This window comes from Chrysemys picta, chromosome 3, assembly GCF_011386835.1.
Source record: "Chrysemys picta bellii isolate R12L10 chromosome 3, ASM1138683v2, whole genome shotgun sequence".
In the NCBI taxonomy this organism is placed as follows: Eukaryota; Metazoa; Chordata; order Testudines; family Emydidae; genus Chrysemys; species Chrysemys picta.
Window position 1 is genome coordinate 169,403,369 of NC_088793.1, and position 21,164 is coordinate 169,424,532.

The 21,164-nt window shown below is 40.1% G+C and overlaps 1 protein-coding gene across 8 annotated transcripts in view; it reads left to right on the plus strand.

The window, feature by feature from the left end:
* Window positions 1-21,164, plus strand: part of BICRAL (BICRA like chromatin remodeling complex associated protein) — a 68,351-nt gene that overhangs the window by 28,313 nt on the left and 18,874 nt on the right. For 5 of the 8 annotated variants that reach the window (XM_005301258.5, XM_024101240.3, XM_008163264.4 and 2 more), the window contains 3 exons: window positions 14,906-14,954; window positions 20,217-20,265; window positions 20,365-20,433. In XM_005301258.5, coding sequence (XP_005301315.2) covers window positions 14,911-14,954; window positions 20,217-20,265; window positions 20,365-20,433 — 162 coding nt within the window. In that variant the 5' untranslated portion in view covers window positions 14,906-14,910. Of the gene's footprint in view, window positions 1-11,806; window positions 14,011-14,905; window positions 14,955-20,216; window positions 20,266-20,364; window positions 20,434-21,164 lie in introns of those variants that run through there. The other 3 variants (XM_005301254.4, XM_005301255.4, XM_005301253.5) reach the window with 3 other exon arrangements.

The window sequence follows — 21,164 nt, forward strand, 5'->3', positions numbered from 1 at the left end:
TGTAATTACGTTAATGAAGGATATAGTGGTAGTCTTGATTCAGAATTTTCTTCTTTCCATTTCTTTGAGTTGTGCCATAGTAAGTTTTAGGGCTGTCAAGCGATTACAAAAATTAATCGTGATTAATTGTGTGATTAATCGCACTGTTAAACAATAATAGAATACCATTTATTTAAATATTTTTGGATGTTTTCTACATTTTCAAATATATTGATTTCAGTTACAACATAGAATACAAAGTGTACAGTGCTCACTTTCTATTTATTTTTGAATATAAATATTTGCACTGTAAAAACAAAAGAAATAGTATATTTCAATACAAGTACTGTAGTGCAATCTCTTTATCATGAAAGTTGAACTTACAAATGTCGAATTATGTACAAAAAAAAACCTGCATTCAGAAATAAAACAGTGTAAAATTGTAGCGTCTACAAGTCCACTCAGTCCTACTTTAGCCAATAGCTCAGACAAACAAGTTTGGTTACATTTGCAGGAGATAATGGTGCTTGCTTTTTGTTTACAATGTCACCTGAAAGTGAGAACAGGCGTTCGCATGGCACTGTTGCAACCGGCATTGCAAGATATTTATGTGCCAGATGCGCTAAAGATTCATATGTCCCTTCATGCTTCTACCACCATTCCAGAAGATATGCATCCGCGCTGATGACAGGTTCTGCTCAATAATGATCCAAGGCAGCGCAGACCGACACATGTTCATTTTCATAATCTGAGTCAGATGTCACCAGCAGAAGGTTGATTTTTGTGTGTGTGTGGTTCGGTCCTGTAGTTTCCGCATTGGAGTGTTGCTCTTTTAAGACTTCTGAAAGCATGTTCCACACCTCATCCCTCTGAGATTTTGGACGGCACTTCAGATTCTTAAACCTTGGGTCGAGTGCTGTAGCTATTTTTAGAAATCTCACATTGGTACCTTCTTTGCGTTTTGTCAAATCTGCAGTGACAGTGTTCGTAAATCAAACAACATGTGCTGGGTCATCATCCGAGACTGCTATAACATGAAATATATGGCAGCATGCGGGTAAAACAGAGCAGGGGATGTATAATTCTCCCCCAAGGAGTTCAGTCATAAATTTAATTAACGCACTATTTTTTTAAGACCATCATCAGCATGGAAGCATGTCCTCCGGAATGGTGGCTGAAGCATGAAGGGGCATACAAATGTTTAGCATATCTGGCACGTAAATACCTTGCAACGGCGGCTACAAAAGTGCCATGCAAACGCCTGTTCTCACTTTCAGTTGACATTGTAAATAAGAAGCAGGCAGCAGTATCTCCCATAAATGTAAACAAACTTGTTTGTCTTAACGATTGGCTGAATAAGAAGTAGGACTGAGTAGACTTGAAGGCTCTAAAGTTTTAAATTGTTTTGGTTTTGAGTTTAGTTATGCAAGGAAAAAAAATCTACATTTGTAAGTTACACTTTCACAGTAGAGATTGCACTACAGTACTTGTATGAGGTGAATTGAAAAATACTATTTTATTATTTTTACAATGCAAATATTTGTAATAAAAAATAATATAAAGTGAGCACTATACACTTTGTATTGTGTTGTAATAGAAATTAATATATTTGAAAATGTAGAAAAGCATCCAAAATATGTAATAAATTTCAATAGATATTCTATTATTTAACAGTGCGATTAATCGTGATTAATTTTTTTAATCGCAGTTAATTTTTTTGAGTTAATCACATGAGTTAACTGCGATTAATTGACAACCCTAGTAAGTTTGAATTTTTTACAACTGTACTCAACCCAAGGGAATATATACATTTTATCAGAGGAGTGAAATAATTCAGAACTATTACATTGTAACTAGAATTGTAATAGTCTTCCTTTTCACATAGCTGTTATAGTGACAAATTTTTGTTAGGATTTTGCATAATGAAAATAGTCAATATTATAATAAGACTGTTATTTAAAATAGTGTAAATATAAGTAAGTATGAAATATTTCACACTGTTGGCTCTGATAGATCAGTTGTATTGTAAATCACATTGAAAACTCTAATTTCAGATATATCCAGATCAGATGCAATATGTAAAATCATATTGAAATTAATGAGATTTTGTGTGGTATACTTTGTATAATTGTAATAATTTTTAAAAGCACAAACTTAAAACGTTAAGAAAGTAGATTACTGTGTGTGCAGTTTGGTGTGTTTCAAACTAAACTTGCCCATATCCTAATTTTAAAAAATACAAATAGATAGAGCAGTAATTCGTCTTAAGATCTAAAACATTTATAAAGTAATTTTTGTTCTGGTCCTTCTTAAAAACCAAACCAAAGCAACTAATATCAAGATATCTCACTATTTTGTGAATTTTTAAATATTTTAAACTGCCTTTTGCAACAATAACAAAAACAGTGGTATCCAGGCTAAAAATCTGTGACAAGTTTTAGTTTGATGTGATTTGAAATGGGTTAATTTATACATGCATAAATCTTTAGCAACAATGGTGCTACTCCAGTCCCCTTTTTATTGGAGAATTTAAAGATGGAAAAGAAACCTGGAAAAGCAAAATCCGGTGATGGTAGTGTAACACTACAAAACTGATTTTAATCTGTAATGTCATTGGAATTCAATGAAATAATGTACAATTTGGAGGGAACAAGGAATTTAAAATGTTTTAAATATAAATTGCAACCTTGATTTCATGCCTAGTATAAAGTGAACAACATTGTCATTTGAAATATAAATAGTGTTCAGGAACAGTTTTTGAGGAAGGTATCATATACAACGAGATTTACCAAGTGGAGTCCTAATTCTGTGACTATTTACGCACGTTCTTGAAGTTAATGGGACTTTAAGCAAGTGAATAAAGTTTTTACAGGATTAGAGTCTGCCTTAACTTGTTAAAAAAAACTTCGGCCCATTGTCTATACCTTTCCGCTTTGGTGAAGAGTACAAGTAATACCTTTAGTGCAGTGGATAAAGAAACTGGGTGATAAAATCTTGTTTCTGTTTGAAAAGCAGTATTGAACACCATGTTTAGTGTTTTTTTTATTTTTTTAATTAAATTTTTTAACTCTGAAAGCAGCTTTTCTTCGTGATTTCACATAACAAGGAGCTGCTTGTTTTCCTCTGCTTACACTATTGGAGAGGAAGAAAACTGAGTGGAAATCAAGCCAAGGACAAAGGGATCGAGGAGAAGGTTGTGGAACATCGAAGCCCATCTGTTGATATTCAGTATCGCATGTTTGGGGATCTTTCTATTGGAAGTGGCATATTGGAGCAGAGCTGGGAAGCGGCCAATCTGTGTGGCATGCTTCTGTCCTAACACACAAGTTTTCTAATGTTCTATCTGTCCTAACAGCACATATAGGAGAGAGAACGAGAGTCTATTCCAGCTTGTACTTTAAAACAAACAAAAAAGTTACTAATTTTCCAATTGCAGAACTGAATTGTTCTTTCACTTACATTTTTCAAATCTAGTTGGAGACTAACCTACAGAATTTGAAGAAATTGCTATTCTATAGCCGAGGGCAGAATTTGGTTTTCAAAATCTTAATTATTGATCATGTACAGGCTGAAAATATACAGCCTAGCTTTCTGATCTCAGATTGGGTTTGCAGAGCTGACAATTAGAAAAGTCATAGTCTTACTTTTAATCTGAGCAAATTTGATATAGTCAGTGAGAGAGATTAAACATGGAACCTTTACTTAATCACTTTTCAGAGAACTGTGCTTCAAAAGAAAACCATTTTTTCTAAATAATTTATGTTAATTATAAATATATTCATTGTGGGCCAGATCATGTCTCGTGGCTGTATAGGGAATAAGAGTATTTACGGTGCCCCCTTTTCCGCCTGTATGGGCACCCATGCCAAGGGTAGCTGCATGGGGAGGAGAGTAGCTTACATAGAGCTGTTACATTCCCCTCCCTTGTGCATGTGGATGAAAGTAGGCAGGAAGAGGTGATGAATGGACTGAACCTTGGCTCCAATCCACAACGTACTGGTCAGCCTGTTGGGGGATCTAGTCTATGCCATACCTGGCTAAGGATACCTCCTCACCAGAGTAAGGGGGAAACCAGGAGGCATGTTGTGGAGTGATTCCGGTTTTCCCCTTGTCTTCTGATCTGCTCCAAGGGTAGTGCAACAATATGCTTAGGATTTGTGGCAAAACCAAAATTTATCCTTTCATTAGGTGCATTGGTGACTTCTTCAGACAGTTAAATGGCACAACTCCCTGTTCACTGAAGGGGGAAGAAATTGAGAAAGTCCCTGAAAGTTTGGTCTCCCAGGAGATTATGATGGCAATTTGATTACATTGCAATTTTAATGAGATTTGATTATACTATCTCTGTATAAAATCACAGTGAGATCATTTTAGTGCAAGTAAATGAGTATATATAGCATTCAAGTGAAAATAACCTCTATAGAAGTGGACTGTTGCAATGTTAGATTATCACTAAGAAGCTTAATGAAGCCAGTATTGGAGTTTAGAAACAGTGTGAAGGTGTATCCAAAACTACCACTGCATATGTAAAAGGAAGATATCTCAGTGCTATATTGAGCCTAAATCACTTTAGCTCTTTCCTGCAAAGAAGACAACATATTAAGATAATCTTAGTGCATTTGTAAGAAAATAGTGCAACAGCAAGATTAAATGATCATGCTATGTCAGCAAGCCAATATCTATCTGCTGTACCTGTCTTTCTTTGACTACAGTAGTTAAAAGGTATATAATATACATTTCCCATAAGGATGTTCTAATGGTTACCATATTCTCCTTGGGTCAGTGTGACTGTGCCCAAGTGTATCAGCCCATATGGTTTCTCATTAGTGAGCCTGAAATCTTAACTTCTTCGTTAAAACTACATTAAATGAGTCTGACTCCGGTAAATGAATATTAAACTGCTCTAATTTCAGGACCTTTGTTCTGACCCCTGACCTTAACTCTATTTTTGTAGTTCACTATTTTGTGCGCAGATGTTTCTGTATCTTGAATGTTCTATGGGCTCAGTCTTGCCCAGTACTGTGTCGGTGTGCAAGGGCATGTAAGGAGTCTGTTTCTGTCCCACAAGGAGTAGGACCAGGACCAGGACCATTCCATAGCCCACAAGAGTGGGCTAAGAGATCAGAAAAGTAAATAGACTCACCTTCCAACTGTCCCCAGTGCCAGTGAGAAAAGGTGGGTGAGGTAATATCTTTTATTGGACTAACTCCTCTGTGGATGAGAGAGACAACAGTGCCAGTAACATTTTCCTAGCAGAGATGCTGACTTTCTGATTTCCCGAAATGGTGCATGACCCCCGCTCCGGCCCAGGACCGACCCCCACTCCAACCCTTCCCTCAAGCCCCCACCCCCACTCTGCCCCCACTCCGCCTCTTCCTGCTCTGTTCTGCCCCCTCTCCTGAGCACACCCTGTCCTCACTCCACCTCTTCCTGTTCCCACTCCTCCCCCAGTGCCTCCTGCCTGCCGTTGAACAGCTGATCCCAGGGGGCTCGTCGGCGGGCAGGGAGTGTTGGGGGGAGGGGAGCAGGTGATCGGCGGGGCCCACCAGTGGGTGCTGAGCACCCACTATTTTTTTCTGTGGGTACTCCAGCCCTGGAGCACCTATGGAGTCAGCGCCTATGGTTCCTAGAGTAGTTATTAACAAGTAGGCTTGGAAGGATTAGATTTTTATTCATAAATGTCAGTAAACATCAATTTCACCGTACACACACAAATTGACAAACATATTTGAATTGATAATAATTGAAATTTACAGATAGGGAAAGCAAGAAAAATGTTGCTGGAGAACTTATTAGAGTTTGATATAAGGCTATTTACTTTGTATACTTTGACATGTCATGTTGACAGTTTGTGTTTTAAGTATTAAGGCTTTAGCTTTTTGACTCTGTCTACTGTCATTAATTATTGTCTGACTCTCCCATAAGTTCCTGCAACTGTAAGCATTTAAATGGATAAAATTGAAAAAAAAGCCACAATTTTGCACAACTGTGAAAATTTAAATAGATAAAAATAGAAAATGGTGCTTAAAATAAACAATATTATCTGTTGAAATTATTTTTAAAAAAATCAAATTTTGCCTAGCATCATAAGACATTCAAAAGTTACATGGTGTGTCTTTGTTTAGCACTGACGATAATGGTGATGGTTGAATGTAAGCAGACACCACTCTGGTGAGTTAGTTGTGTTGCACCTGCTTAGAACAGGGCCACATTTGGTGTGATGATGATAAATTGATTTTTGACAGATTAAATTGTGTGGAGATAATAACAATACTTACATATTTGACATGCTACATTGCAGTGGCTCCCCGAAAGGTTATGATGCATCTTGTCAATTGCTTGGAATTTATTCTACATTTAGTGCTTGCATTATAACTCCTGTTGATGTTAGTAGGTACTTTGGGTGTGCATTCATGAAAGGGTAATTTCTGCTTTAAAAGTTTTCACTAGATACATAGAGCATAGTATAGCATGTCAGACAATCACCTGGAAGCACAGAAGAATACCGTATATATATTCCTATTTCAATAAAGAGGTCAGCCCACTTTTAGTGGATAAATGAATATTTTTAAAGAGAGAAGTAAAGCTTGCTTTCAGGTTATGAACCTGTATGTTATATTTTGATCTGGAATGTAATTCATTGAAGAATGATCAGTCGCTGAACAAGCTGAGAGATGATAGAACAGATCTATTAGTTCATACAGTTCGTCTTCTGTTAGTGCTGGATAAATACTAAACAAAACCAAAGTAAAGACCCTACTTAGCTTTCATTTATTTAATATGTTGAACATGACAGAACACAGGTAGCCCATCCAGCTTTTCTAGTGTAGGTGTTTATTGAGATTAACTACATCCACAGTGTTTTTCTGTCATGCTCTGATATCTGTATCTAAATTGATTAGTTTGTAGTATAAGCTGTTTAAATGTAAATACCTGTCTCATGAAACTGTGAAGTATGTCAGATTTTCTGTGCTCTTTTTCTTCTGCTGTCCCCCTCTTTCCTTTGACTGTCTCCTGGGAGCGTAAGGCTTGGATCTTTAAGAAATGTTAAATAAAATTATAGTAATTAACTATTTGATAATTTTTTAATGTCCAATATATAATATAATGTAAAATTATTAGTTTCTGATGGAAAACACTCTGCAGATTCTAAGTATGTACATATTTTAATAGTTTGGGAGGTTAATAGATTTTTCAATATTTGGCATTTTAAGAAATGAGTGAGAGTGGTAGAATGCATTGGTGTTTGTCAAACATGTTTTGAAGCCAATTGCAGCCTTTGAGACAAAGTCAGAGGTGAATCAAAGTCTAGAGGGGTGGAGGTTCATATAATTCACATCTTCCAGTTTTCACCCAACACTTCCAATTTAGACTCACTTAAATGCCCGCAGGTTTATTTATTTTCACATACTCTTACCATTTATATCCTGAACTTACACTCCACTGGCAGGGAGACTGTAGGAGGTAACAACTCAGAGCCCAATCACTATGTTGGAAGCTTGCTTTTAATTGGGGCCTCATTCTTTTTCTTTTTCTTTTGGTTATGTGAAGCTTGGAGATGATGGGCCAAATTCTGTCAGTGTGTGTTGAAAGGCTAAAAGGGAGGAGTGTGGCCAAAAAAAAAAGAAAAGGGGCAAGCAGAAGGGGTTGTATGTTTAAGTAATAAACCCTATTGAAAGTTATAACTTTTCTACAACCTTTTCTAGCTCCTTGGTGTTTTAATTAAACCAACTTAGACATCCGTATGCGCACACATTGGTAAATGGAAATAAATATGTGTAAGGGAATTTAATTTACATATTACACATCATCTGTTGATAGGATTGCCAACTTTCTACTGGCACAAACCCAAACACCCTTGCCCCACCCCTTCTCTGAGGCCCCCCCCGCTCACCTCATCCTCCCCTCCCTCTGTTGCTCACTCTCCGCACCCTCGCTTGCTCATTTTCACCGGGGTGGCTCAGGAGGCTGGGGTGTGGGAGGGAGTGAGGCTGCGGGGTGGGGCCAGGGATGCGGGATTTGGTGTGCAAAAGGGGGTTCCGGGCTGGGGGGTGGAGCTGAGGGGTTTGGAGTATGGGGGGAGGGGGGAGCTCCAGGCTGAGGCTGGGGTTAGGGTGTGGGCTCTGGGCTGGGAGTGTGGGTTCTGGGGTAGGGCCAGAAATGAGGGGTTCAGGGTGTAGGAGGGAGCTCCGGCCTGGGGCAGGGCCTTAGGGTGCAGGAGGGTAAGGGCTCCGCCTGAGGGTGTGGGCTCTGTTGTGGGGCCAGGGATGAGTGATTTGGGGTACAGGAGGGTGCTCCAGGCTGAGACTGAGGGGTTCGGAGGGCAGGAAGAGAAACAGGGCTGGGGCAGGAGGTTGGGGAGGTGTCTGAGGGCTCTGGCTGGGGGTGCAGACTCTGGGGTGGAGCTGGGGATGAGGGGTTTAGGGTGTAGGAGGGTGCGCCGGGCTAAGATTGAGGGGTTCGGAGAGCGGGAGAGGGAACAGGGCTGGGGTACGGGGTTGGGGTATTGTGGGGGTGAGGGCTCTTGCTGGGGTGGGGCTGGGGATGAGGAGTTTGGGGTGTATGAGGGATGCTCTGGGCTAAGATTGAGGGGTTCAGAGAGTGGGAGTGGGAACAGGGATGGGGCAGTGGGTTGGGGTATGGGGCGGGATGAGGGCTTCGGCTGGGGTGGAGCTGGGGATGAGGGGTTTGGGGTGCAGAAGGGTGCTCCAGGCTGAGATTGAGGGGTTCGGAGGGTGGGAGGGGGATTACGGCAGGGGCTTGGGGCATGGGGGGGTGAGGGCTCTGGCTGGGGGTGTGGGCTCTGGGGTGCGGCTGGGGATGAGAGGTTTGGGGTGCAGGAGGGTGCTCTGGGCTGGGATTGAGGGGTTCAGAGAGTGGGAGGGGGAACAGGGATGGGGCAGTGGGTTGGGGTATGGGGCGGGATAAGGGCTTTGGCTGGGGTGCGGCTGGGGATGAGAGGTTTGGGGTGTAGGAGGGTGCTCTGGGCTGGGATTGAGGGGTTCAGAGAGTGGGAGGGGGAACAGGGATGGGGCAGTGGGTTGGGGCATGGGGCGGGATGAGGGCTTTGGCTGGGGTGCGGCTGGGGATGAGAGGTTTGGGGTGTAGGAGGGTGCTCTGGGCTGGGATTGAGGGGTTCAGAGAGTGGGAGGGGGAACAGGGATGGGGCAGTGGGTTGGGGTATGGGGCGGGATGAGGGCTTTGGCTGGGGTGCGGCTGGGGATAAGAGGTTTGGGGTGCAGGAGGGTGCTCTGGGCTGGGATTGAGGGGTTCGAAGGATGGGAGGGGGAACAGGGATGGGACAGTGGGTTGGGGTATGGGGCGGGATGAGGGCTTTGGCTGGGGTGCGGCTGGGGATAAGAGGTTTGGGGTGCAGGAGGGTGCTCTGGGCTGGGATTGAGGGGTTCGAAGGATGGGAGGGGGAACAAGGCTGGAATGGGATTGAGACATAGGAAGGGATCAGGGTTGCAGTCTTTGGGTGGTGCTTACCTCAAGCAGCTCCTGGTCCAGAGTTCTGGAAGCAGCAGCATGTCCCCCCTCCATCTCCTAGGCGGAGGCACAGCCAAGCGGCTCTGCGCGCTGCCACGTCCATAGGCACCGCCCCCACAGCTCCCATTGGCTGCAGTTCCCGGCCAATGGGAACTGCAAAGCCGGGGCTTGGGGTGGGGGCAATGTGTGGAGCCCACTTGCTGCCCCTACACATAGGAGCCGGAGGGGGGACATGCCACTGCTTCCGGGAGCCACGCGGAGCCATGGTTAGCCCCGCTACGCTGCTGATCAGACTTTTAATGGCCTGGTCAGCAGTGCTGACCGGAGCTTCCAGGGTCCCTTTTCAGCCAGGTATTCTGTCAAAAATTGGACACCTGGCCACCCTACCTGTTAAATTTGTTCCCTTTTTTAAACAGGTAAGCTTAAGGACTTGCACTTGTTTGCATCACATTGAATTTGGCTCAGTATCTTTAACTTAGTTACCTTATGGTATTTATAGAGCATCAATCACCATAGTATCTAGGTCTCTATGAGTAAAATTCTGCTATCAGTTACACTAATGTACATCAGGAATAATTTAATTGAGGTAAATAGAATTACTCCAGCTTTACACCAGTGAACTGACTAGAATTTAGCCTAAATATCTAATTAGCCTCTAAGTTTCATACTTAGTTCTAAACTTGAACCACTTTTCCACAGACCACATCCTCTATATGCTATTTGTAGATCTTTTGCAGACTCTGTGCGGTATCATTTTTCCTCTTGCAATGCAGTATGGCATCGTATTAAGTAGGAAGTTGTGGCAGTCACTTGAGGCTATAATAGTAGGAAGTTGCTACAGTTTCTATTATTTGAATTGTATCAAGTCCCAAGAGCATATGGCCCTTCTAATATATATGGATGATGCCCTCAGTAGAATATAACCATTTTTGGATCCGAGATGTCCAGAAATATGATCTGTGTATTTTTGGCTAGTGTGAAGTACTGTTGCATTGATTGTGTAAAGACTGCTGATAGTAATTTTTTGCATATGTCTGTTGAACCAGATCACTGAATGGAATCTATTCTCCTTTCCATACATGCACAGAATTTCTGTTGGCATTAATGGGAATTTCATTAGAAGTATGGAAAAAAGAATAAAGTTGGTCCTAAATCAGGTATCTTACATTGACTCATTTCATCTCTAAAGACCTGTTATGTGTGGATTGTCATCCAGGTTATTTGTATTTTGTGATGGTCTTTTTTTCTGTTTATGTGATGTTTAGAGATTATGGGCCTAATTCTGTCTGAAACCTAGAAATAGGTGTAACAGACCCCTGAACGAGCATGGAAATACACTGCAAAAACAATGTTAACAACCAGGGCCAGCTCTGGTTTTTTGCCGCCCTAGGCAAAAAAGCCACTCGCCGCCCCCCCCGCGGCAGGGGAGGGCGCCGAGCCCGGCCGCGGGCCCACAATCCCCGACTGTCCGGAGCGCCGGGGGAGGGCGCCGAGCCCGCCGCGGCTCCGCTCCCCCCGGCGGCCAGAGCGCTGGGAGCAGGGCGGAGAGCCCGGCCGGGGCTCTCCGCTTTCCCCGGTGGCCAGAGTGCCAGGGGGAGGGCAGAGAGCCCCCAGCGGCCAGAGCACTGGTGGGAGGGCGGCGAGCCCGCCGCGGCTCTCTGCTCGCCCCGACCGGCTGGAGCGCCGCGGGGAGCGCAGCGAGCCCAGTCGCGGCCCCGCTCTCGGGCCGGAGCGCCCCGCCACGCCGCCCCCCTCCAGGTGCCGCCCCAAGCACATGCTTGGTGGGCTGGTGCCTGGAGCCGGCCCTGTTAACAACTGTTCTTCTGATCAAAGCCTAGATTCACACAATCTGTGCCTTCTTACTAACAGAAGAGGTAACTGACTGAAGACTAATGGCTGTTTCTGCACAAAAGCCATTTCACGGTTAGGAACTGTCTGAGCATAAATATTGTAGTATGTCACGTAATATGCCTCTGCTACTCATATCTTGAATAGCCTGAGGGGTAATCTCTGTGCTCATATTTCTAAGCCATTTTATGTGTGGTTGAGTTTTTTTTCATTTTAAAAAGTCTTAGTCCTTTACAGGTTACATGCTTAGGATCGTACGTTTTAAGGGGATAGATTTTACATAGACAACTCCCTGGCTGGCTCAATTCCCTTCCAGGTGCAGAACTTTGTATTTGGGCTCTTAAAAGTGTACTCCACTGGCAATGAGTCTGTAGCTCACAGCACAATTCATTATTCTGGCATGTTGTAAGCGTGATTTTGTTTGGGACCTTGCTAATCATGGCTGCCCTTGATCTTTGCTGCTTGCTAAAATGTACAGTATATGTATCTTTCTTTTATATTGTTAACAGTATGTTGGGTAGATTTTAATAGAACTTGAGACTTGCAGAATGAAGAAAAACGTATTGATAGATATTTTTCATTTTGAATTAATCAAAAAAGTCCTTAGTGTCAAGATTTTATAAAGTTTAAAGATTGTAAAGAAGAATATGAATTACCACTGAAATTTTAATTTATTATGCATTTTCATTCAATCCTACCTTTTCTTTTTTAAATATAATTTGCAGATTTTGACAAATGTTTGAGCTTTTACTGTCAAATTCAGCTTATTTGTTTTAGTTGGTTTGATGCACATGTAAATACTGAAGCTGAGCAAAACTTCTGCATTGTTACTTAGACTTTTATTTCTTTTTTCTTAAAATCTATAACCTTTATTACTTTGTCACAACAGATTTTATGGTCCATTTGGTAAAACATTTCCATCTTTATTTTTGCTTCTTCTCAAGTTCAGTTGTTTATCAGTAGTTGGTTGCACAGTAGTGTCCTGTGAAGTAGCCACAGAACTTTTTTTACATAAGAAAATATACTGCCATTGTATTTTTGGGGTGGGGTTTTCAAAAGCACCAATGTATTGCAGCACAAATTTTATTGATTTTCAGTGAGGCTTGTGCATATGAGGGCTGGTCTACACCGAAAACTTATATCAGCATGGTGATGTGTCTCAGGAGTGTGAAACTATGCCGAACTAAACCTCGGTATAGACAGGGCTAGGTTGATGGAAGAATTCTTCCATCAATCTAGCTACTGCCTCTAGGGCACATGGATTAACTACAGCAATGGGGGAACCTCTCCTGTCACTGTAGTGAGTGTCTACAGTGAAGCGTTATGTGCCACTGTAATGGGGTATGTGTAGACAAGCCCTTAGAAAATCCCACCACTGAAGCAATACTCCATGCGTGGACTCAAAATTCTGCTGTTAGAACACAGGAAAGAACAACATACTAAAAACACTACTAGGAATAAAGTTAAAGAAAGCTCGAGGCTAAACATTTATTCTTAATAGTACATATTAAGAGTGCAGTGACATAATAAAATAGTGTTTATGTTGTAAGTCATTGTGGTTTAAATCCTCAACCCAGCATCCATACTGAATAGCTGGATTTGGCATTGAGTAGAGGGACTAGTCCATAGGGGGAAAGAATTCTCTTTCCTAGGGTGCAGAGTCACTCCATGGATGCTACTTTAGTCCAGTAGTTGAAATAGATCTCTGTAGGCTCAACTTGTCCCCGTCCCCTCCTGCACCCAACAGGAGTGAGCACTGAAGGATCCACACAGTGGTGGGCCACCCCTCCCCTGCTTCTGCAAACTAATGCAGAGGGAATCCTTACTGAGTGGGGCTCTGCAGTATAGAAGGGCTGCATGCACCCTGCATATCCCCCCCCCCCCCCCCCAAACCCATTTTGGATAACACCTTGTTTGCGAGTCCAGCTGATAGGGGAGATAGTGGAGTTGTCAGCAAAATAGAGAACAGAGGAAATTGAGAGAGATTACTAACAAATTTCATTTTGGACATGTTAAATTTGAGGTGGTTGCAAGACACTCCTGAGGAGATGATATAAAGGCATTTGGAGACGTGAGAGTGGATAGTTGATGGGAGGTCAGGGTTATGGAGATAGATTTGGGAAATGCCAGCATAGAGTTTGTATCTTAAATAGTGAGAGCAGGTGAGGTCACCTAAAGAGAGAGTAAAGGAGGGCGAGAGAGGCAGTGTAAGGATAGAACCTTAATGGGTATCAATGGAGTGGAAAAGGGCAAAGGAGATGGAGCAGTCAAATGAGATGATGATGGTTATTGTGGTAGGAGAACCAGAATCCTACAATCTCAGACGCCTAAAGAGCAGAGCAAGCAGAGGAGAAAGCGATCAACATTATAAATGCAGAAGAACATCCATACAAAACTGAACAAGCATTGAGAGTAGGGGAGAAGATGGCCATGATGGTTTGGAAGTAGAGATAGGGTGTAACTAATGGTAGGTTTCAGAGTAGCAGCCGTGTTAGTCTGTATCCGCAAAAAGAACAGGAGTACTTGTGGCACCTTAGAGACTAACAAATTTATTAGAGCATAAGCTTTCGTGGACTACAGCCCACTTCTTCGGATGCATATAGAGTGGAATATATATTGAGGAGATATATATACACACATACAGAGAGCATGAACAGGTGGGAGTCGTCTTACCAACTCTGAGAGGCCAATTAAGTAAGAGAAAAAAACTTTTGAAGTAGTAATCAAGATAGCCCAGTACAGATAGTTTGATAAGAAGTGTGAGAACTAATGCACAAGTGATTAAATACAATCCAGTTAATGCAAGTGATGGGCGTAGCAGATGTTTTTTTAGGATTTTCAGTTACTACTTCTATTACCAAGAGCTTACTGAAGTATGCTTATGAGTGTCACTTAGAAGAAACTAAGAATGGGCATATCTTTAAGGGCCAGCCGCTGACACAAATGTGTGTTAAAGGGTTCTGAGAAAACAGCATCCTTCTCAGCCAGCTGCTCAGTGCCTTATGACTTAGGTTGGGCATATAGTGTTCTTTCCAGGCCACTGGGCTGTGGTTCCTACTCCCCTCAGATTACTTCACCTTATTGTATTGTGAGTAACAAAACACCATGCTTAGTAGTCCCCAATGTTCCAGGTTTTGCAACGCTCATTTGTTCCCTAATGGGTGAGCTGTTAATGAAAACAAAAATTCCCAGAAACGTATTTTACTGTGAGAGAAACATGAGTCTATAATTAACATTTTTTCATCTACAAAGTGGTCCAATTGGTCAGTTTGGTCAGGCCATTGTCTTCCTTCATTTTTAAAATAACCACAGAATGACAGGATTAAATTACTGCATTATGTTTACACAGATAGATACATGGGGCTAAATTCTGCACTTAGATAAGAGTGAAGAACTCACATTAGCTTCAGGACTCGTATTAACCTTAGTGGCAGTTGTACATCTAAGAATGTGGCCCAGAGTAAATATCACACAATTCCCACAAATTGTTTATTGAAAAAAACTGATGTGCTTTGAAATTGTTTTATTGTTGAAGGAAATTTTTTCTCTGATTTTGATGAAATACCAGTCATTTCCTTTTTTGCTTTAGTTGTCATGGATGATGACGACGATGAGTCCTGTCTCCTTGATCTTATTGGGTAAGTTCCCCTTAAGAAATTCTTAAAAGAAAAATCTATGCAAAAATCATTGTACAAAATTAATCCATATAAAAGATGATTAATTTTCAGTAGTCTCTGAAAGTTGGTGTCATGTGATAGTTTGGAGGCCTGTAAGTGAAATGAACAGATAGTCAAAATCAGAGTTTATGCTAATTGGTAGTCTACTGGTTTTTGGCATGACACTGACTTCCCCGCTTGCCCAATGATGGTCCTGTCAGGTCAGTGCTGAGGCACATTAGCAAACAGGGAAACCTGTCCCACACTATTGATGCAAAGGAAATACCTCTTTTTTGGCTAGATAAAGGACTTTCGCCTTCAGGGCTGTCAGTATAGCACCTTCACAAACATTACCTTCTAAATGAAAATATAATTAAAATATATAGACTGTTTCAAAATACAAGCTACCTAAATTATTTTTACAGAAGATAAAATGCATTTGTGTACCAATTTTATAAGAGTTGAATTGCTACCGGTATTATAAAGAATGACAAACAATCAGGAATTTTAAAGGTTATCAACTTTTGTCCATTCAAAGGCATTTTTATTTTAAATCCCTATTTGTGTAAACAAACAAACAAACAAACAAACAAAAACCTCCCCAAACCAACCAACCAAAACCATAGTCTTCTTACTTTGCATTATTTCTATTCCATTCTGTACCACTTTTACATGCAAATTGATGTGTATTCTATATAGGATTAAAAAATCAATATTTAGGTACAGTTGCAACCAAGAAAAGCTTTATGTGGAATTGAGGTATATTTACTGTAGGCATGGTGAAGTCCTTTTCCCTTGACTGGCCAAAATATTGATATAGTTCTTCAAGAGCACACATTTATCGTAATACATCTCTACCTTGATATAACTCTGTCCTCGGAGCCAAAAAATCTTACCGTGTTATAGGTGAAACCGCGTTATATCAAACTTGCTTTGATCCGCCGGAGTGCGCAGCTCCGCCCCCCCCGCAAGCACTGTTTTACCGCGTTATATCAGAATTTGTGTTATATGGGGCTGCGTTATATTGGGGTAGAGGTGTATGTCCAAAATGTGTAGAACATATTGAATATCCAGTATCTATTACTTTTTTCAGACTCTGAATTTTTTTTTCAAATGTTATGCCAGTCACTGCAATAGGAAAATTTTCCTGCATGATTCTAGGAGTAGATGAAGTCAAGAAGACAAATCTATCCATATATGTCAAGTATAGCGAACAGTGAGCTTTATCTTGCATTGCTTATGCACCCAAAACTTCCACTGAAACCAGTGAGAGCCTTGAATGCAAAAAGAATGAAGTATCAGGCCCAATAATCACTATAATTAGATCAGATTAGTATGTGAATAGCCTACCAAATAACAAATTTTTGGTAGTGTTGCCTAACAGTCGTCATGTACAGTGTTATAATATGAGACTGCTGACTTCAGCCACCAAAGGGAACAGATTTACATCCTGCCTGGAGCATCAGCTTAAGAATTGTCCAAATGGAAACAAAAATGAAAGCGCTCAATAATAAGCCAAGTTACAAGAATTCCAGTCCAAGTCCACAGAATGTTCAGAAGATGAGATCCTACAAATAGGAGGGTGTTGGGTGTAATGCATTATTTGTTGTAGTGTCCCTTTTTACTGCTTGTATCAGCTATCATTCAGAGCATCTGGCAGGACAGAAAAACTGAAGTTTGTCTTCATTAAATCTTTCAGTTTGGTAAGTGTCTTCTAATCTTTATGGATTTATTTTTAGAAATAATAAAAGTTATAAGATAGGATGGTTAGCTAGGGTGGTTAGCTAGGGTGATGATAAAACATCAACATTTAAATTTGTCATGATCATAAAAGCTGGTAAGCAGTATTGATAGTAAAGGTCTTGGTTATGTATCAGCAAAACCCCATAAACCCAACGCGTCCATGTATGAATGAGACAGTGAAGCCTTTCCCCTTTATCCTTTTAATTTTCTGTAATCTGTACTGAAAATGAGATTTCTTTTAAAAATATAGTGTGTGAAGGTTGTAATGTGTGTGAGTAGAATCTGATCTTAGATGCCTAGATGTTAACTGAGTGTCATGTATATCATGCAATATGTTTAAAATGTGTATAGTATAACATCTGTTTGAGCTACAACATAGCTTTTAGAAATGTATCTAGTCTTAATTTAAAGACTTCAGGTGATGGGAAAATCCACCAAGTCCCTAGCAGTGTTTGTTCCAATAGTTAGTTACCCTCACTGTTAATAATGTACATCTTATTTCTCGCCTGAATGTCCCATTTTCCACTTCCAGTCATTGGAACTCATTATACACCTTTTCCAGCTAGATTACAGAGCCCCATGCTATACTGTATTCATTAATATTAACTTTATACAGGAATTAGGTTTCCAGCTCTCTCCTTTTTTAAAAAAAAGCCCCATTTAAATTAAAATAAATATAAAAGGCATTTCATTAGTTAGTGTAACTAGCTAGTAAGCAAAAGCTTACCATCTTATTAGCAGAACAAGTGGCAGGAAACAAATTAGGTCCATTCTAAGATTAGCTCTGTACTTTGCAGTTAAAAATCACTATTTAGTCTTATTATTGCAACGGAGTTTGAATTGGAATGTACTTTATGAAGATTTTGAAAAATATTCAGTTTCCCCCCCCCCCCTATTTTCATTCTAGTTTAATTAAATGCCAACTGTAGTTATTTATTCTAGCTAATTAGGCTTGATTTAAATAGATATGACAATTAGCTGAGTAGGAATGAATCAGATATCCAATTCCATGAAAATGTTCTCATACTAAACTAAAGCACTATTCTAGAGGCACAGAGTACAACTGGCTGAACCAAAAGGGTTTAGGGCATTTGTATAGTTGCAGCATGATTTTCTTGGTGTTTGTGAGCTTATGCTAGAAACTTATACGGAAACTTGAGCTGTCTTTATTTTGTTTTCTGTTTTTCTTTTAGGATGATAAAGAAAGAAGAGGAAAATTTTCAGATTGACCCTGGTGTTTATTGGGGAGATCCATAAAAATGTTTTTCAAAATGTTTTATTAGAACTATTTACAAATAAAGATTATTTCTGTTAAATCAAAGAGTTCATGTAACTTTTTGAATTGAATGTGTACATTAATGGGTGTGTCAAGAAAATAATTGTATAATTGCTATATTTAGCAATAACTGCAAAGTAATCCCTGTAATTTAGTCACATATTTGTATGCATACATGGAGAATTTTTACCATCAGATTTGCATTGCATGATTGTGTATTTTTTAATACATTTGAACTGCAAATACTTAATTCATCTAGCTGCACTTCTTTTTTTAATTGTGTATCAATATTTTGTTCAATAAAAGAGTATCTTGAAGGCTCTGAAGCAAAGTAAGCTGTCATGGGAGGGTAACTGGTTAAAAGATAGGAAACAAAGGGTAGGAATAAATGGTCAGTTTTCAGAATGGAGAGAGGTAAATAGTGATGTCCCCCAGGGGTCTGTAATGGGACCAGTCCTATTCTACATGTTCATAAATGATCTGGAAAAAGGGGTAAACAAGTGAGGTAGCAAAATTTGCAGATGATACAAAACTGCTCGAGATAGTTAAGTCCCAAGCAGACTGCGAAGAGCTACAAAAGGATCTCACAAAACTGGGTGACTGGGCAACAAAATGGCAAATGGAATTCAATGTTGACAAATGCAAAGTAATGCACATTGGAAAACATAATCCCAACTATACATATAAAATGATGGGGTCTAAATTAGCTGTTACCACTCAAGAAAGAGATCTTGGAGTCATTGTGGATAATTGTCTGAAATCATCGACTCAATGTGCAGCGGCAGTCAAAAAAGCAAACAGAATATTGGGAATTATTAAGAAAGGGATAGATAATAAGACAGAAAATATCATATTGCCTCTAAATAAATCCATGGTATGCCCACATCTTAAATGCATGCAGATGTGACACCCCATCTCAAAAAAGATATATTGGAATTGGAAAAGGTTCAGAAAAGGGCAACAAAAATGATTAGGGGTATGGAATGGCTTCCATATCAGGAGAGATTAATAAACCTGGGACTTTTCATCTTGGAAAAGAGATGAGTAAGGGGGGATATGATAGATGTGTATAAAATCATGACTGGTGTGGAGAAAGTAAATAAGGAATGTTATTTACTCCTCATAAAACATGAACTAGGGTTCACCAAATGAAATTAACAGGCAGCAGGTTTAAAACAAACAAAAGGAATTATTTTTTCACACAACACACAGTCAACCTGTGGAACTCCTTGCCAGAGGATGTTGTGAAGGTCAAGACTATATCAGGGTTCAAAAAAGAGTTAGATAAATTCATGGAGGATAGGTCCATCAATGGTTATTATGGGCAGGGATGGTGTCCCTAGCCTCTGTTTGCCAGAAGCTGAGAATGGGCGACAGGGGATGCATCACTTGATGATTACCTGTTCTGTTAATTCCTTCTGGAGCACCTGGCATTTGCCACTGTCGGAAGACAGGATATTGCATTAGATGGACCTTCGATTTGACCCAGTATGTCCTTTCTTATCAAGTTATCAAAGGAAAAATGCATTTAGTCAGTTATACAGTTGATTTCATTTGGAAAAGATATAACTTTCCCCCTCCCCGAGAAGATAATGTTGTTGTTCTTGAGAAAATTTTCTTTTTTATGAATAGATTGGCAAGAAAACATCTTAAATATTTAGTTTTTATTTATTTATTAAATATGGTAGCTCTTTATCAGGACACTAACCAATTTGCTGGCAATAGAGCTCATTAGAGGAGATTATTCCTATTTTAGTGCTTACATTTCTTGATCTAATACCATTGTTTGTCCATTTAATGCAAAGTCTGTTGTGTTATAGAATATTGGGTATTTATTTTAACACACGGTGTAATAGGTAGTGGCCTATAGAATGGAAGTAAACATGCAAAGTGATATTTAGATTTTTTTTTTAGTAATGAATATTAGTAAACACCTGAAATTCTGAAATGTAATGATGAGAATTCCTGTCTTTGAGGAAGCCCCTTTAAAAAAAAAAAAAGGTGAAGAATATAAATTTACATATTAACATGGTTTGCTGAAAACAAGAAAGATAGATCCTCAGCTGATGTAAATTGGCATAGCTCTATTGAAGTCAGTGGAGCTACACTGATTTACATGAACGGAGCACCTGGCTCAAGGTTTTTATTGTTTTTTTGTCTTAATTATGCTTTTTTAACAAATGTAAGTACTTAAAAGTGATAACTTCTTTTGTTTCTTTTTAAAGAGATCCACAGGCACTGAATTATTTTCTACATGGACCTAGTAGTAAATCTGTAAGTAGTATTCTACTATACTATTCTAAAATTACATGAACTTTAGTGACTGCTTTACTATTAGTTTAATGTTACTTTACTACATTTGTGCCTTAACAGAGCAATGAAGACTTGACTAATGCAGGGTACTCTGCAGCCAATTCTAATTCAATTTTCGCCAACTCCAATGTAAGTATTTAGAAGAGAAAATGTGTATTTATTGTGATTACACGCTTTCATCATGGTTGGTTTGTCCTGTGTACAACTAAATGGAGTAGATGTTAATAATGTTAATAGCTGACATAAAATAGGCACATCTAGACACTGAAAACTGTGAATGCATGTTTAAAGCACCTGTAACTTCTTTGTAGTTGCAGTTTTTATAGAGGCAAATTGACTGCCCTCATCCACTCCCTTCATTATTTATTTATTTTATTTATTAACATTTATATTGCAGTACAAACATGTAGCAAATGACATTATTCCCTACTCCAAACAGCTTATAGCCTAAAAGACAAAGGTGGACAGGAGGAAAAGACAAACACGGTGGTTGGATGAAAGTGGGGAAAATGGTTTTAGGGTGTGCATAATTTTCAGCTAGCCAGGAACAATTATCACAATTTGCCACCTGTCTAGCCATTATTTGACAGCAGTTCCCTGTATACATCATGGTAGAGGTGAGTTTTAAGGAGGCACATGAAGGAGAGTAAAGTCGTGGCTTTGTGGATTTCGACTAGGATCTCTTCCCCACATGTCAGAGAGAAAGCAGGAAGGTGCTCATGGGAGAAGTGGTCAACATGTGACATTTCTTTCCTGGGACAGTCACTAGTTGCTCCCTTGGGTCCTGCTGATTAGCAGGAGTGGGGGGAGCAGGAGCCTATTTCCCGCATGTCTCAGAAACTGGAGATTTTGGGGGTGCC